We start from the raw sequence: 16,708 nt of genomic DNA, 5'->3' as shown, positions 1-16,708 counted from the left end.
CCATTCTTGACTAGTACTTAAACTGTAGGCACTTCTATCCTCTAGCACTAATATTGACAGATGCAGTGGTAATTCCTAGCTAAGATTTCATCTGCACTGTAGCTTAAATGTTATTCTGTTGCTGTAACTGTAGCTATGTGGCTTGAATGGTGTTATGTTGCAGTAACTCTGCCAAATGAATGAATGTAAATGAATGTTCAAAGATAAGCACCTGTACACATGTAGGGTTTAAGATAGTTCCACTAGAAAAGTCACTGGAAAGGTTCTTACACTAATGAGCACCTGTACACATGCAGGGGTGAAGATAGTTCCACTGGATAAGTCAATGGAAAGGTTCTTACACTAATGAGCACCTGTACACATGCAGGGGTGAAGATAGTTCCACTGGATAAGTCAATGGAAAGGTTCTTAATGAGCACCTGTACACATGCAGGGGTGAAGATAGTTCCACTGGATAAGTCAATGGAAAGGTTCTTAATGAGCACCTGTACACATGCAGGGGTTAAGATAGTTCCACTGGATAAGTCCATGGAAAGGTTCTTAATGTGCACCTGTACACATACATAACCATGTGACACATGGGTGGGCTTTAGGATCCACTGGATAAGTCACTGGAAAAGTTCTTACACTCCTTGGGTGCATATAGAACCATGCAGGCTTTACAGAACCAACAGGTATTCCTTTGAATGGTCTAAAGAATATGAAGAAGCAAGCAACAGATACACATTTCGTTCTAAAGAGCACTATTTTTCTAAGAGTGAAATAAGCACCTGTACACATGTATAACCGTGTGACACATGATTGGGGTTTATGATGGTTCCACTTGATAAATCACTGGAGAGGTTCTTACAGTAATCGTGGTGGAGAGGTACTGTATGCTGCTAGTTACACTCTAAAGAATATGGCTGACCTCAGTGTCACGTCTTCACTATGCCCATGGACATGTGTGCCATGCCACTTTTGGCATAATAACAAGAACATGGGAAAAGTGTTGAAATGGAAATGTTCATTCATTCAAATTTTGGAGTAGGCAACCCCTACAACATCAAACTGTCTTCATATACCAATTCAAAGATTGCTGCAGGATATTTGTTGGTTAGACATTGAGAGTTGCTCACATTGATCGCCACTAGGTGAAGCTCGTAGACTATTCAATATTTTGAAATAGGTGAGATAGATAGTCATGCTTGGCCACATGGCAAAAACAAACCTCTATGAGCTTACAGACTTAAGACTTTTACCATGTAATTGATCAATGCAGAAGAACTAGGCTTCAGTCAATCACTTTTTTTCTGGGTAGGGTCAGAGAGAGCGAGAGAGATAGAAAGAGAGTATCAACCACTTGGAACACTATCTCCATCTCACCTTTACGCATCACTTAAATACCTGATAGGCCTGTGCCATCAGGACGTGCGCGATCAACACTTCAGTATCCTGACAATCCAAGACAAGGCAAGAGCCCCCACAACAGGGGTCCCACAGTATGTGCTCCAGTTCAAGCGTTTCAATGGCTTTGTGGCAAGTTAGATTGCAACTTTGAGGAGGTGTGCGCGATTTATGAGCAGGATATGAAATGTCAAAATATGTGTCGGTGGCTACTACTGTCCCATGGGTTAAGAGATTACAAGCAGCCGCCGGCATGACGGTCATTCAAATCTGCGGAGTGGCGCACACAGTGTCTGGCGTTCACAGTTGATACCGATGTCTTACCACCATGCACACCTGGACAAATGGTTCAAATTGTTCATTTAATTGTAGCTGGGATGATGACAACGCGACTTTCTGGAGCGGTGAGCATCCAATAAACAATTTCCCTGTTCCAATTTTGACCGCAATTTCTATCATATGCTCTTTTTTATTTCTCGTCGGGGTATCGGGGAATTTAATGACAATTTTGATGGTCGCCAAATACAAGGACATGCGTACGACCACTAACCTGTACCTGTCTAGCATGGCATTGTCGGATCTTCTGATATTCTTTTGTATGCCTTTGGACTTATACAGAGTCTGGAGATACCGTCCCTGGTATTTCGGGGACCTCCTCTGCAAATTGTTTCAGTTTATCAGCGAGGGTTGTACATATTCAACCATCCTGAACATCACCGCCCTGAGCGTGGAGAGGTACTTCGCGATTTGCTTTCCCCTCAGGGCCAAAGTTGTGGTCACCAAAGGGCGCGTTCGGGGAGTTATTCTGATTCTTTGGGCAGTATCATTTTTGAGCGCTGGACCGGTGTTTGTCTTGGTGGGAGTTGAACATGAGAATGGAACTAATATTTGGATTACAAGCGAATGCACTACGACGAAGCACGCTATGCAATCTGGACTTTTTACCATCATGGTGTGGGTATCGAGCATTTTCTTTTTCTTGCCCGTGTTTTGTCTCACTATTTTATACAGTCTTATAGGACGGACACTCTGGAGGAGACCAAATATTTCTAGTCGGGATAAAAGCAACAAGCAGACTGTGAAAATGTTAGGTAAGTTCCTAACTTTCATGTCTAATAACAAATGTATCGGAAGAGAAACATATTGTTGTTTATGCATGTCTAATTTAACACAATACTGGCAAACCATAAGAAACCATAACCATAGTACATATGATTTGTTGACTACAGTACGCTAATGAGCGATGTTTCAATGTAAGATATGCGCAAATATCTGCGCATCTTGAAATACTGGAGAGATTTGGATAACATGAAATAATTCCCTGAAATATACCACTGTGTGTCATTTCACAAGATATTGTGGCATACTAAAGTGTAAAAAATAAATCCTCTCCGGGAATAAATGTCAGTGTGTAGTGTATCTCTGGAGAACACTGTAGGTTTCGCTGAAATTGGTGTCTGCGTAATTTCGTAATCAAAAGCTTGCTTTTTTAAGACTGACTTTTTACTTAATTTGTGCTTGCACTTAACTAAATGTTGTGTGTTTACAGTTGTGGTGGTGCTTGCCTTTGTACTTTGCTGGCTGCCTTTTCACGTGGTTCGTTACCTGATATCCAAGTCGTTCGAGACTGGGTCTCCGTTGATGGCCGTCATCACGCAGTACTGCAACCTCATCTCCGTCGTACTCTTTTATCTGAGCGCAGCCATCAACCCCATACTTTACAATATCATGTCAAAGAAGTACAGAGTTGCAGCATGCACTCTCTTCGGCCTTAAGAAGACGCCAAGGAGAACAGCGTCCTCAGTCAAGGACGAAAGTTCACCCGGATTTACTGAATCAAGCGCCAGCGTGTGACTGGACTGTTAAACTAGAGTGACATTCATCTTTGCACATGGTAAAGTCATGCTTGTGCGCATGTCCTTGTGTTTCTTTATCGGATATGCTGGAAGAATAAGAATATGGCAGACACCTGTCCTACCTCACCAATTGTTTTTTAATACCATCACATCTATTTATTTAATAAATAAATGAATGAATTCATTTTGATTAAAGAAGAGATGGGTATGCTATTCTCTCTCTCTCTCTCTCTCTCTCTCTCTCTCTATGTCTGTCTCTCTCTCTCTCTCTCTCTCTGTCTCTCTCTCTGTGTGTGTGTGTGTGTGTGTGTGTGTGTGTGTGAGATTCCACATTGCCTTAAAAGATAACCTTTCTGGCTGGAGGACAAAACGAGCACTGTAGATACAGCCCTGTGTTCTCCTGCATACTGACTCAGAGGTGCAGAGACACACGTTACTTTGAACCGTCTGTTCAAATGGCATCCTGCTTGTAAAACCATTTCTGCTTTCTCTGTGCGGCGCCTTTTACCAAAACATAATATGTTTGCACTGGATGTTAAGGACTCAAATATACATGTGAGAACTGAGAAGAGATAACATGTGAATGGAAAATAACTTGGAGAGATAACTCAGAAGGTCTGATGAGACAGAGACAGAGTTATGATAGTTGTGGCTACTGGTCACAGGAATGTTTACTTTTTTTTGGTCAAGTGTGGCACATTGATGTTGACAACATGTGCCTGGAAAAAATGCTAAATGTTTCAAATTATTGCTTTTGGTCTGACATACAAGCACTCAGATTACAGTAACTGTGTGTGTGTGTGTGTGTGTGTGTGTGTGTGTGTGTGTGTGTGTGTGTTTGTTTTGTGTGTGTGTGTGCGTGCGCGCATGTGTGTCTGTGTCATTTAAGGATGGTGCCAGACACTGTACTGAGTGTGTGTGCGTGTGTACGTGCGTGCTTGGTGTGTGTGTGTGTGTGCTTGTTTACAAAGAATATTGATCAGCTTGGAAAATAACAAAATATCCACACGTCTGCTGAATGTATTTATTTTCGCAAGGACTGTGTTTTGGTGAACAGCTGTAAAAACAATGTCTACTGATTACAAAAATGACATGATTGTAAATGTAACGATGTTGATATGTACAGATAAATATATGTGTGTGATGATATTGTGAATGTGCAGTAAACTTGTCCACAAGTGACCCAGTGCTGTCTGCAGTTACACAATGACTGTGGGGTGATGGGAATATGTGACACTTGGATCATTTCTAGGAATGGTTGCAAAGAATTCATTAAGGTGCAACAAGGTCACCATTAAGGGCTCAACGAGCCCCGAAGGAAGGTGTCCGTAAATCACAAAGCCTCTTGCGGGAGCGTGGAGGAGGGGGGGGAGGGGAGGGGAGCTCTAAATCAGGTCTCGCAGGCGTTGAGCTCGGAGAGGAGAAGAAACATGGTCCTGTCTGTGAAAAGGCCAGACCTGGCAAATCCCCCCCCGCAAGTCATCGTTAGTCTTCCCCCAAGGCTGTGAAATGTGGCAGCAGCAGGTTTTCTAACTGAAGTAACTGCCACTCAAAGAGGACAGAGAAGAGTAGAGGAATGAGAGGAGTGAGAAAAAGATTGGGAATCGAACCAGACTTACACACTATCTGCATTCAAACTAAATACAATGGTAGAAAAATAGTGGTTTATTAAAATTCAGAAAACCTTCGTCATCTCAACATTAGATTTGAGGCTAAACGGGATGGCTGGGTGGTATAAGGTGGTTGTTTTACTAAACTAGATGGTGGGCAGACATAAGGGGCTAATTTGACTAAACTGGATGGTGAGCTGGTATAAGGAGGTTGTTTCACTAGACTGGATGACGGGCCGGTAAAAGGTGGTCGTTGGTTTCATTTGCACTGATTCAGTCTCAGGTTACCACTGTGAGGATGCTGATACACTTTTCACATCACAAAATCTATTAGAGATGCTAATAGGGCTATCACAGTCTGTAGCCTGAAGATGACTTTTGTTGTGTGTGTGAATAAAACATTTTTGAATCACACCGCTGCGCAGTCTGCCCTACCAAACAGATAATTATTGGTTAGGGAGTTGAATGAAGATGTACTGCATATTCTATAATAATAATATAATAATATCTGCACTGAAGGAGAAATTGCAGCATAATTGTGCAATACAAATACACATTATTTAACTTCATTTCATGTGAGTGTGTCAGAACAGATGAGGTCAAGATTACATGAGGCAATCATTTCTGTCATTCATTTTATGAAGGTGCTTTTATATGGGTTAGAATAGATTATCTAACCCATCGGAGAGATCTAACTCTTTTCTTTCCTTTTAGGCCGACTCTTCTTGTGTGTGTTAGTATGGAGTTTTCTCTGCCGTTAACAAGTGTAAACACTCAAAAGTGGGCCCCTCAATGAAACATCTCATAATAACTTTAAATATGGGCTAGAATGGGGACTAACATACACACACACACACACACACACACACACACACATACTCACACACACACACACACACACCCAAGGGATATGCCCTTGTCCTCTGTACCGAGGCTCATCTCAGCCTACCCTATCTGAGCTGGTGTGTCTCCAAATGTCTCCAAATGCCTTCGTCAGAGTCCATCATGTGCTGAAGTGGAGGGGCCAACTCCAGCAGCTGCTGGTGACAGCTTCCTCCTTGGCATCTCTGCGGCCGCCCGGTGTCAGAGCCATGCGGTTCCCAGTGCCGCTTCACGTGGGTGCTTTTGACTGCGTTTCCATGGCGACCACAGACTCACTGATTGCCTTGGATGACCCTGATTTGTGTCAGTGTCTGACAGCACGCGATGGGGAGAAGAGAGGAGGAGTGGAGAAGAGAGAGGGGAAGAGAGGAGGGGAGGGGAGAGGAGAAAGAAAGAGGTGAAGAGAGCGGAAGGGAGGAAAAGAGAGGAGAGGAGAGGGACAGAGGGGAGAGGGTCAGTGTCCACTCAAACTGCGTGTCTGGGGATGTGTGGTGGTTAGCTTAGCTGAATAGATTATTAAATGGGGTTGGACTCAGAGTCAGCCATGACAGTCAGTTGTGTGCTGTTAATTAGCTCAGTGCTGTGGCAATATAGTACCTTTAGTCAAAGTATAAATATCCGCACACTGTCTTTCATGGTCCCAGTTTAATGGCAAGTACAAGGTTCCTCCTACTCAGATCTTCGTTAGGTACTTGACGAAGACCTGAGTGGTCGAAACGTTGTACTTGCCATTAAACCGGGAGCATGTAAGACAGTGTGCCGATATTTTTCCTTTGACTACGTTTGTGCCCATATCCAGCACCTGTCGCAATTATATACTGTAGATGTGCGTACATTCCTATACCTCAACATACTGTAGTACCTTTACCCATCAGATCTGGTGGGAGCACCCCACAGGGAGGAACCAGATGGAGGGGGGCATGGCTTTGTGTTGACTTAAGGCACCTTCAGCTACGACCATGCACCCATCCATTCAGTCCAATTGAGGAATACTAACACTGCCACATATACTTACTTACATCTGATAGGATGGATGTTGTGACCTCTAAATAATTTGACACATATCCATATAACACACTTGGTAAAAATGAATTTGAGTTTTTACATGATGTGGTTCATTCCTAACATTTCATTCCTGTATTAATATTACAGTTACGTAACATTTAAGCTTAGACAATAAAACACATTTTGGGGTAGTCCAACAGCCAAACAAAATCCATTACTCAAACGCCTAAAACAGTCATGAATAATAATGTGGGTTGGGCCTCAGCAACACATTTTCCCTGCCGTTTCTTTCATCGGGGTTTATCACAATGGACATCAGTGATCCATGCATCTGAATTCTGCATCAACACTGTGAACGGCAATGATGTTGCCCCAGCCCCGTGGTAATCATAGGAATCGTTTGTTGTTTTTTATGCCGACTGTGACAATAGCTGGCAATCATTTGAAACACCTTTCTATAACGAAATATTATCATGCTGTGTTATCTTTATTCTCAAAACAAATGTGTTGAAAATAACACAGCTTGAGTTGTTTTTAAGCATATAAACATGTCCAGTTAGGGACAACACACTCTGCTCCTGGTTAGAGTTTGTGTTATTATACCATAAAATGATGGCTTCAAATTCATTTTGATACCATACCTCATAACCCATTTGGCTTTACAATAAAGAGAACAAAGTCTCTGACATGAAAGGTCAGCCTCTATAAGCCTGCACCTCACATTATGGACTCATCCGAAGTGTCTGAATTGACTGCACAAAACCAACCCTTTGATATCAGAAGCTGTTTGATGTTTAGAGTAGAATTTCAGCACACAGTGTTGTGGCGTGTAGCCTACCATAACCATGTATGAAAACACAATTTTGTTATCATAATGTAAAAGCATGGTGCATACCATTAAAGCAAAAGCTGTGATGAGATGGCACACGGAAATGGGTTGGAAAGATAGAAACTATTGCAATTGCATGACTATTGTTGCAGGGACGTTTCTGAAACATTTCATTCACAAGACACAACAAAACAACCATTTCCCTCAGCTCTGCTTGCGTGCTTGACTTCACACTGTGTATGTGACATGAATGTTCATGAATACTTGCTCTATTCTGTATTGAATGTTTTTAACTATTTAGCCAGTTGTTGAAGGAGGAATTCGTCAACACTTGGGGATTCAATACGGACCTGTGAGCACTAGTTTATCTTATTCCCAATACTTTTTTAAACAACAGCTAAATACAGTCTGCTGTAGCTACGACATAGACCTCTCCGTGCAACACAGTCAGTTACATAGACCTCTCTGTGGAACACAGTCTGCTGTAGCTAGAACAAAGACCTCTTCGTGGAACACAATCTGCTATAGCTAGAACATAGATCTCTCTGTGGAACACAGTCTGCTGTAGCTAGAACAAAGACCTCTTCGTGGAACACAGTCTGCTGTAGCTAGCACATAGACCTCTTCGTGGAACACAGTCTGCTGTAGCTAGCACATAGACCTCTTCGTGGAACACAGTCTGCTATAGCTAGAACATAGATCTCTCTGTGGTATCTGGGCACGAAAGAGACACCAACGGCTTGTCTGAAGGATGTTGAAAGTTTAGTCCCAACTCAGGGCACTTAGAACAGTGTGTGTGCTGTTCAGTGGGCATTGGTGGCACGTCTCTCTTCGTGCCCTTTGCCTGACTTCACCCTCATCAGCATACAAACTAAACTAGGCAGCAGATGGTGAGGAGAGAGAATTGCGCTCTAACTAAGAGAGCATTTCACCAGGAGTACATGCATTTCACGGATAGTACACAACACTGCCAATATTGTCTTCTTTACCAAATTGTCACCAAGCAATTGTTTATGGCTCCCATTATGCGAAGCCATGACTTGCGAAAACAACATACAGTACATGAGTTTCTTCCAAATCAGAAAAAATTAAAACATTTATTGGGCATAAATATATTACATATAAGCTACAGGTACTGATAAGTCTTACATACATTGGGTAGTATTTGCAAAAATCTATACATTAAAATTGATATGGCAGTTTCTTTTACATAATGCTTATGAAATTGTCTAACATTTACAATACAAGAAGAAATGTATGACTCTTAAAAATTGTAGACCATGGAAAGCTTGGAATGTTTCTCATTTTTTTCGAACTTTGAGGTATAAAATACATTGTTTTGGAAAATAGTTCAAAACATTTGCTCTATACATTTACCAGGGAGCATTTTAGGAGTTTGGGAGAACTCTTCAGCAAACTACATTAAAAATCAATGCTTTTGCATTCAAACAAAAAAAACAATGGTATAAAAATAGTAACAAAGTTGTTTGGGTAAAAAAAAAAAGTTAGGTCTCTGAAAACCATTTGCTTAAAATTCTAAGGACTTTGTTCATCTTAACATATAATTTGATGAAGACACAGACCTTATAGATAAACAAAAATAAATTGAGATGAATGCCAACACCAATAATGATATTACGTTTAAAGAACTTTTAGACATTATTGGATTTGTCTGACTTCCTATTTGTTAAAGCCATCTCCCTCCTGCTTTTTAAAAAAGGTTGCAGCCTGCAACTTGATTTCATAGGGACATAATCACTTGAAATAACTGAAATTTGATCACAATAAAGTTTATGAAGACTAATATTTCGCTTTTTAAAAAGTGCTTCATTTCTGTTAGTTGACATATAATATCTCTATATAACTCTATATATCATTCCATAGCAAAATACTGGATGTGTTCCCTACTGAGCTATGATGCATGGAAAAAGAGTACTTGCTCAAAACAGTCTGATTGGATCTCTGACCCCTCAGAGTGAAATTGTACACAGAACTCCACCTCAATAAGGGGCTACACAAATAAATGGCACAATTTTCTCTACAAAAAGAAAAAAAGGTGTAATCACAGATCAAGTTTACATTTTCCTCTTTCAAGATAATAATGCTCTATAGTCACAAAGGATTTGTCACACAACCCTTTAAATAAACAGCAGACAAAGAAAGAGAAGTAAGGTGGACAGGTCTCAGCTTTGGCAAACGGTATATCATAAGCTTCAGAACACTATTAAGCCATACCAAAGTGTAGCGAATTATATCCCATTACAGAACACCATAACCTGGTTAAACATTTGCTACAAACTCTCTATGCAAATACAATGGGCTGAAAGTACAGCTCTTCTCTGAAAAGTGATGAATAGGCATTCGGTTATATGTAAATGTAAATGTCATCAGCATGTTGCTTGCTACATGTACCAAATTATGGAAAGAGTCATCAAAGAGTCATCAAAGAGTCATCAAAGGGTTATTATTATTATAAGGAATGCTGGCCTTAATCATAAATCTAAAACATCCAAAACAAACAAACAGAAATAACATGCTACAAGAGAAAAAAAAAATTAGTACATAACTACATTTGTCTCTTAATTTTTAAAAAATAAATAAATGAAGATTGCACTGTAATTGGCATTTAAAGTACTGAATGCAATATATAGTATAAATAAAACTAAAAGAATTATACCTTAGATTCCCATTTACTTTGGCAAAGGTATCTTGAGCTAGTAAACGATTTTGCTTACGGACACAAAGGAGCAAGGCACAGAAGAAAGCTGAGAGCCGAGGTGCGAGGATGCAAGGAAACGGAGACGTGAGGACAGTGATGGCAAAAGCCAAACAAACAAACTAAATAAATCAATAATAATAATTATAAAAAAAAACAATAGTGTTTGCAGCACCCTCCTGGTAACAAATAATTAATTTCTTCACCTCTTGAAAGTCCATGTCCCTGAGGTACGATGCATGCTGTCAGTCAAGAATGAGGGAGGGGCTTACTGACCACTAAAAGCCCTGCACCCTGACAATTCCCCTTCTTTTTTTCCCTTGCTTTAAAGAAAAATGTAAAAAAGACGTCTGTCTGCAGGTCTATAGGAGGATCTCTTTGGATTGTGGAATCTGATGTTGTGTACCTTGGCTGAAGAAGCGCCCCAATAGTGTTTGGCATGCATGCTTGGTTGGTGTTTAAAGATTAAGGAGGGGTTCACTGCTGCAATTGTGTCATGAAAGCACCTTTTGAAATTGAACAGAATTCTGAAGCCACAGCGAGAGAGAGAGAGAGAGAGAGAGAGAGAGACAGAGAGAGGATCATACAAATATAAACACTGCCAAATGGGAAGAAAGAAAGGAAAAGGGGTATCACAAAGACAGATGATGATTCACAGAGCCCGCAGAGGCGGCTCGAGGAATTCTTTCACAGCAACGCACTGGCTTTTGCTTTGATTGGATTTCTTGTGGCACTAGTCATTCAACAGTCGTCCTGGTCCCTGGGTCTGTAGTGAGAGCATTGAGATCTGACTCCAGAGGTAACATTAGCGAATGGAGCAGAGGAACTTCTGGGTTCTGACCGATTCGGTCGGACAAGCACAACAACACGACAAGCTAGAGGTTGAGGACTGGAGTGACAGACGCCATCACCAATGGACAGCCTGACCGAGCTCCAGGACACGCCCCCCTGTTCACTAGTCGGGTGCCTGTGGCAGGATGGCACTACATCAGGGGCTTGTGTACCGTACGGTACGATACGCTATGGTACGGTACGCTACAGCCACCTCCCAGGCTTCACCTGCACCACTACTGACCACAGATTCAAAAAGAAAGAAACAAATAAACAACAACAACAACAAAAATATAAGAAAACAAAAAAAAAGCACCAAAGTATGTGAGCCGACTCATCCTCCAAGACTCAAACCCAAGATTTCTCAAAATGAACTGTGTTCATAGAATTATATATATTTCAAATATCATTAGATAACCGGTTCGATTTTCCTTGGAGATTATATATATATATATATCTATATATCTATATGTATCTATATATAAAACACATGATAGCAGCATTACGATAACCACAAACAGATTGCAACTTTGCTTTGGCAGCTTCAATGCAAGAGCTCCAGACTTGCCTTTTGATTGACATGCGATTCAAGGGGAGGATCAATGTAATCAATTCAGATGCTACATGTTCTAGAAGCCAAACTGCCAGGCTGGAGCCATCCATTAGTGTTGGTTTCCTTTTGAACACTGTGATTTCTCTTGTAATAAACGGAACAGTACAAAGAACAGCATTTAAAGATCAACAACGGAATCAGACTACGATCAATATCTCATGTTAAAGCTGTGACGCCTATCCTTGAATATGGCTGTAACGAGGCAGAACATGTCTGCAGCAAACTAGGTGAGATAAAAAGACACATAAAAGGCCATAAAGGTATAAAGGACATTACATTTCTTTTTTTTTTTGTCTAGTTGTACACCATTAATGGATTAAAAAGAAGAAGAACATACAGGACTATTTTTAAGGCTTGATACATCCCAGTTGGTGTTCTCAACCATGACGGGGTGCTAGATGTCACAGGCTTTTTTTGGCAGATGGGGCAGATCCAGAGACGAGATGAGAGAGCAAATGAGAGAGCGAGAGAGAGAGGGAACAGAGAAGAGTCACAGTGAAAGAAAAAGAATGTGCAGGTCAAAAAAGAGTAACAAGCCTGAATACATAAAGTTGGACTACACCGGTAGCATCAGACATATACCTCAAGTGTTTGCTGATTTCTTCTCTGGTCTCGCTTAAAGAGCGACTACTGAAAAGTTCCTTTGCTTTGTTTGCTTTGTTTACGCTTCTTTCCCCCCTCGTTGTGCTTGGTCCTCCCCGACGGCTCCGTCAGGTCACTTCATGAAGAAGTACTGCAGGACGAAGGCCATGAGGATGGAGAGGGCGGCGAAGGCGCAAACGATGACCGCCGCGAAGCGCTCGTCCGTGGAGATGAGGCCGGCGGGCACGATGGCGCCGCCGGCTGCCGCTATGGCCCCGGTGGCGGCGTCGGCGGTCGGGGCGGGCTCCTGGCGGCGCGGCGTGAAGAGCGAGGGCGCGCTGAGGGGGCCGCACAGCTCCTGGGCGCTGTCCTGGCAGCGGCGGCACACACACACGCGGAAGCGGTACTCCGTGTTGCACTGCAGGAGCATCTGGTGGGACGACTCCTCGCCCTTGTACACCTGGAGGAGAGGAGAGGGGGGGGGGGGGGGGGGGCAGAATGGGACACATAAGCAAAGGGGATGCTTGCACACAAGCACTCATCATCAGCTTCTGCTTTAAGGGAAAACCTACTTACACAAGCCTTTCAGTCTAAGCAGAAATCTCTCTCTCTCTCTAGCTATCTCTCTCTCTCTATCTCCCTGTATGTGTGTGTAACTGTGTGTGTATGTGTGTGTGTGTGTGTGTGTGTGTGTGTGTGTGTGTGTGTGTGTGTGTGTGTGTGTGTGATTGTGTGTAGTGTATCAGCTACTGGTACATTGTTATAATAAATAATCTAAAGCAGAAGTCCCCAAAGGCCAAATTATGCATAAATTATGTATATAATGGAAAAATAATCATCCTAACACACACACACACACACACACACACACAGACTGAACATTGACACAGCTGATAAGAAACAGCTGGCTATGTATGGCTCTCACAAAGTTTTAACTACCAGCGATAAAGTCAGTTTAATTAGGCTATCGATTGGAAGCTGGTGGTTTGCTGTGGTGTGCAACGCAACGTGACTTTTTGAGCACAACTTCTGTCTGTCGCTCTCGTATGCTCTGCTGAGCGAGAAATATGACATATTTAACGAATTCAATGTAGATGGAGAGCATTCAATGCTCCACAACAGTTGGTCGCTCGGATGCGGTGAGGGTTCCCTGGATACTGACAGTCTTATCTGCGCATGGCAGACACGCACATGTTGGTGGGGGCCACTCACTTACCTCTTATAGGCCGCATGGAGCCTGCGGGCTGCTATTTAGGGTATACAGTATACACAGTATACTGCACTTTATGACGCATTTCTTACTCTATATAGAAAAAAAAGTTTTGTTTACACTCATTCAGATAAGAAACATAACTGCTTCGCTGTCTACCTCAGAGTTTTTCCCATTTTGTCATTTTGTCTCTGTGTTCTGCGCTGGCTGTCCAGTCCCATCTCACTGAGACAAACTCAGCTACATACACATAAATATAATTCAGTTTCTGTAAGTGGAAGACATAGTGATGCCCCCCCCCCAAAAAAAAAACAATGACTCATTTGGACCATTCGCTACAGATACAGAAGTCTGAAAGAGAATCTTCTTCAGCACTTATTTTCAGAGCGAGTGCAATTATCTGGATTATAAAAAAATATGCAACGTTCTATTCAGGTTGTTCAGACACACAGGCACTCAAACTAATACAGAGGCTTGCCTTATTCTAACAGATTTTGACAGATTTTTCTAACAGATTTAATAAATAAATAAATAAAAACAATGTTGAGGATTTTTCATTTAGCATGCGGTGCTGGCACTGTCAAGGGTAGCAGCATTTGGGAAAAAAGGCAAACTATTCACAATGGCAGCCAGAGGACTCTCAGCCGTCCCTCCCAATGGTGCCATAGCAGCCCACAGAGTGATGTTGCTATGCCATTTCACTGCCCCTGTTTCCAACAACTAACCAGCCCCACCAAAACCCCAACGTATGAATAAGTGCAGTAGCACTTAGAATAAGAATAGCACTTAGAATCAGACTCAGAATTGGGGCATAGCTCACCAGGAGCCTGTGTTTCAGCAGGAAGACACATTCAGTCCTGGCTTTGCCACCTTTGTGAGGAGACTGAGGACAGTCACATCCTCTTTATAAGGCTGTGCGAGGGGTGCACTCGCATGCTCCAGTCACTGTTTATAAGGGCACAGTGGACATGTCTGAGACCCAAGTCCCTTTGAGGATGGCCCTTTGATCTGGGAGCACTAGAGCCACCAACTTCGTGGTGCTTTATGGTTTACTAGACGCCAGGCTGACAAGTCTTTTACAGCCTCCAAATGTCTCCACAAATCCCAAGTGCAAATGGCGCAGTAAAAAGCGCACATTAATGTCACATGCCCCCACAGCACCCACTGCAATCAGTGGCTATCTCTATTCAGCAGCACCAACGAGGCATCATGGGGTATTGGGAAGACTTATGAGAAGAAGCCTCCTTCCCCTTTTTAGCACAGCCATGGATGACGTGCCAGCCACCGCAGCTTTCCGCGTGAATACTAACTACCGATGGTAGGCGGTGATGGATTGCTTGTCTCTTTCGGAAGTGCCGTTTCCCCGCGGAGATCGCAGCTGTCACTCCGGTGAAGAGCTTATGGATGGCCCTGTTTTCTCCACAGCTGACGGGCACAAACGCTTCCTAATAGACCCACCGGTGTGAGATGGCATCAGGGACAGCACAGAGAGGTCCGTCCGCGGCGTAAGCTGCAGCAGCAGCACACATCCAAAACAATGTGGACTTGCTACTCACTCCTAATCGAGTTTCGTTTCTGAACTGCTCCGAGTTCAAGTTGCCAAAATGAAGTGCCAGACAGTGAGCGGAGGGAGAGAGAGTCTCACCTGCTCGCGCACAAGATGCAAAACAATGTGGACTTGCACTCAACTTCTGATGGTGTTTCTGAAGTGCTCCAAGTTCAAGTTGTTCAAGTAGCAATGAAAAAGTCCCAGTGAGGTAAAGGTAAAGGTAGAGAGGGTCTCACCTGCTTGTAGTCCAGCTCTCTCCCGGTGAGCATCTGTAAGCTGTAGATGATGGGGTCTCCTCGCATGGGGGGCGCCGACTCCCAGCTCACCTCACACACGTTCCCCTCCAGCTGACACACCCTGGGCGCTGGGGGAGCACACACAAACGTCCAAGAAATGAACACACACACACACACACACACACTCACACACACCCACATACACACACACCAGTCCAACACAGAATGATGGACTGGCTCATCACCCTCAACTAGCATTCACAAAAGAAAAAAAACAAGAACAAGGGTATCGGAGTGTGTGCTGAGATTACCTCTAAGTGCGGGGGGCACAGACTTGGTAGTGGTGAAGCTGTAGGTGTCCGAGTACGGGCCCTCACCGGCCTCACTGACCGCCTGGATCCTGAAGCAGTACGAACTGGACTCGGCCAGCCGCTGCATCTTGTACGTGTGGCTGGGCCCGCGGTAGATGGTCTGGAACCTGGACGGAGGGGGTGGGGGGGTTGTAACATTAGTTCTGGAGGTCAAACTGAGCTGTTCCAACTACCGGTTCCCGAATTCAGCAGCATTCAGGATGAGTGACGACAATACAAGCAAATACAATATGGCAAAATAGAAAAAATGTTGCAGAAAACATTCAAAATGCAAACCATTTAGGCTGCAGCATGAGGCTGCCTATTTGTTCGCATCTCATGAATGACTTATAGTGTACTGTTATCATTCCTAGTTTGCTGAGAGTATAGAGAGAGAGAGAAAGGGAGAGAAGCCAGATTCTGTGTCAGTGTCTTTTTGTAAATATGTACATTTGTGTGTCTGTGTGTGTGTGTGTGTGTGTGTGTGTGTGTGTGTGTGAGAGTGTATGAGGTGTGTGTGTGTGAGAGAGAGAGAGAGAGATAGAGACAGATTCCAGATTCTGTATGAGTGTTTATTTGTTAATGTGCACATTTTTGTGTGTGTGTGTGTGTGTGTGTGTGTGTGTGTGTGTGTGTGTGTGTGTGTGTGTGTGTGTGTGTGTGTGTGTGCGCATCAGCCTCTGACAGCCTGTTTATTTGTTTTGAGTAATGACCCTTGTCTAGACTGGCACAGGCAGCGTGGTCACCTCCTGCCATCTCCACTACTGCCCATGCACCACAGCTGGGCATCACTGTGGTAACGTGTGCCACGCAGCCAGCTATATAAAACACACACACGCGCGGCAGCAAATAAGGCTGCGCAAACACAAACAAGGGACAGCTGTCTTTTAATGATGCATTTAATAGCAGCCCTGCGGGGTCTTCATTTCGTTAACAGTTTGATGAGAGACGTTTAGCTTGATGAAGCGGATGCAAGAAGCTGACTCCGATAAGTGAGGAGACTGGGCAATCCTGTGTATTTAATCAGAGACTACGAGCATCTATGATGAGGAA

At 43.1% G+C, this 16,708-nt stretch overlaps 2 protein-coding genes across 2 annotated transcripts in view; one reads left to right on the top strand and one right to left on the bottom strand.

Annotated features, from left to right (window-relative positions):
- Positions 1-1,714: 1,714 nt before the first annotated feature.
- ghsra (growth hormone secretagogue receptor a) lies at positions 1,715-3,240 on the top strand. The gene is made up of 2 exons (XM_062554473.1): positions 1,715-2,477; positions 2,936-3,240. The coding sequence occupies exons 1-2, from the start codon at positions 1,715-1,717 to the stop codon at positions 3,238-3,240; spliced, it is 1,068 nt and encodes a 355-aa protein (XP_062410457.1).
- Positions 3,241-8,646: 5,406 nt separating this feature from the next.
- Positions 8,647-16,708, bottom strand: part of fndc3ba (fibronectin type III domain containing 3Ba) — a 51,679-nt gene continuing 43,617 nt past the window's right edge. Inside the window, exons 19-21 of the mRNA XM_062551267.1 lie at positions 15,617-15,783; positions 15,306-15,433; positions 8,647-12,770 (exon numbers count right to left, since the gene is read on the bottom strand). Coding sequence (XP_062407251.1) covers positions 12,444-12,770; positions 15,306-15,433; positions 15,617-15,783 — 622 coding nt within the window. The 3' untranslated portion in view covers positions 8,647-12,443. The remainder of the gene's footprint in view (positions 12,771-15,305; positions 15,434-15,616; positions 15,784-16,708) is intronic.

The sequence above is a fragment of the Sardina pilchardus genome, chromosome 2 (genome assembly GCF_963854185.1).
Source record: "Sardina pilchardus chromosome 2, fSarPil1.1, whole genome shotgun sequence".
Taxonomy (NCBI): Eukaryota; Metazoa; Chordata; class Actinopteri; order Clupeiformes; family Clupeidae; genus Sardina; species Sardina pilchardus.
Note: the sequence above shows the minus strand (reverse complement) of the source record. Positions and strands in the feature narration are given on the sequence as shown.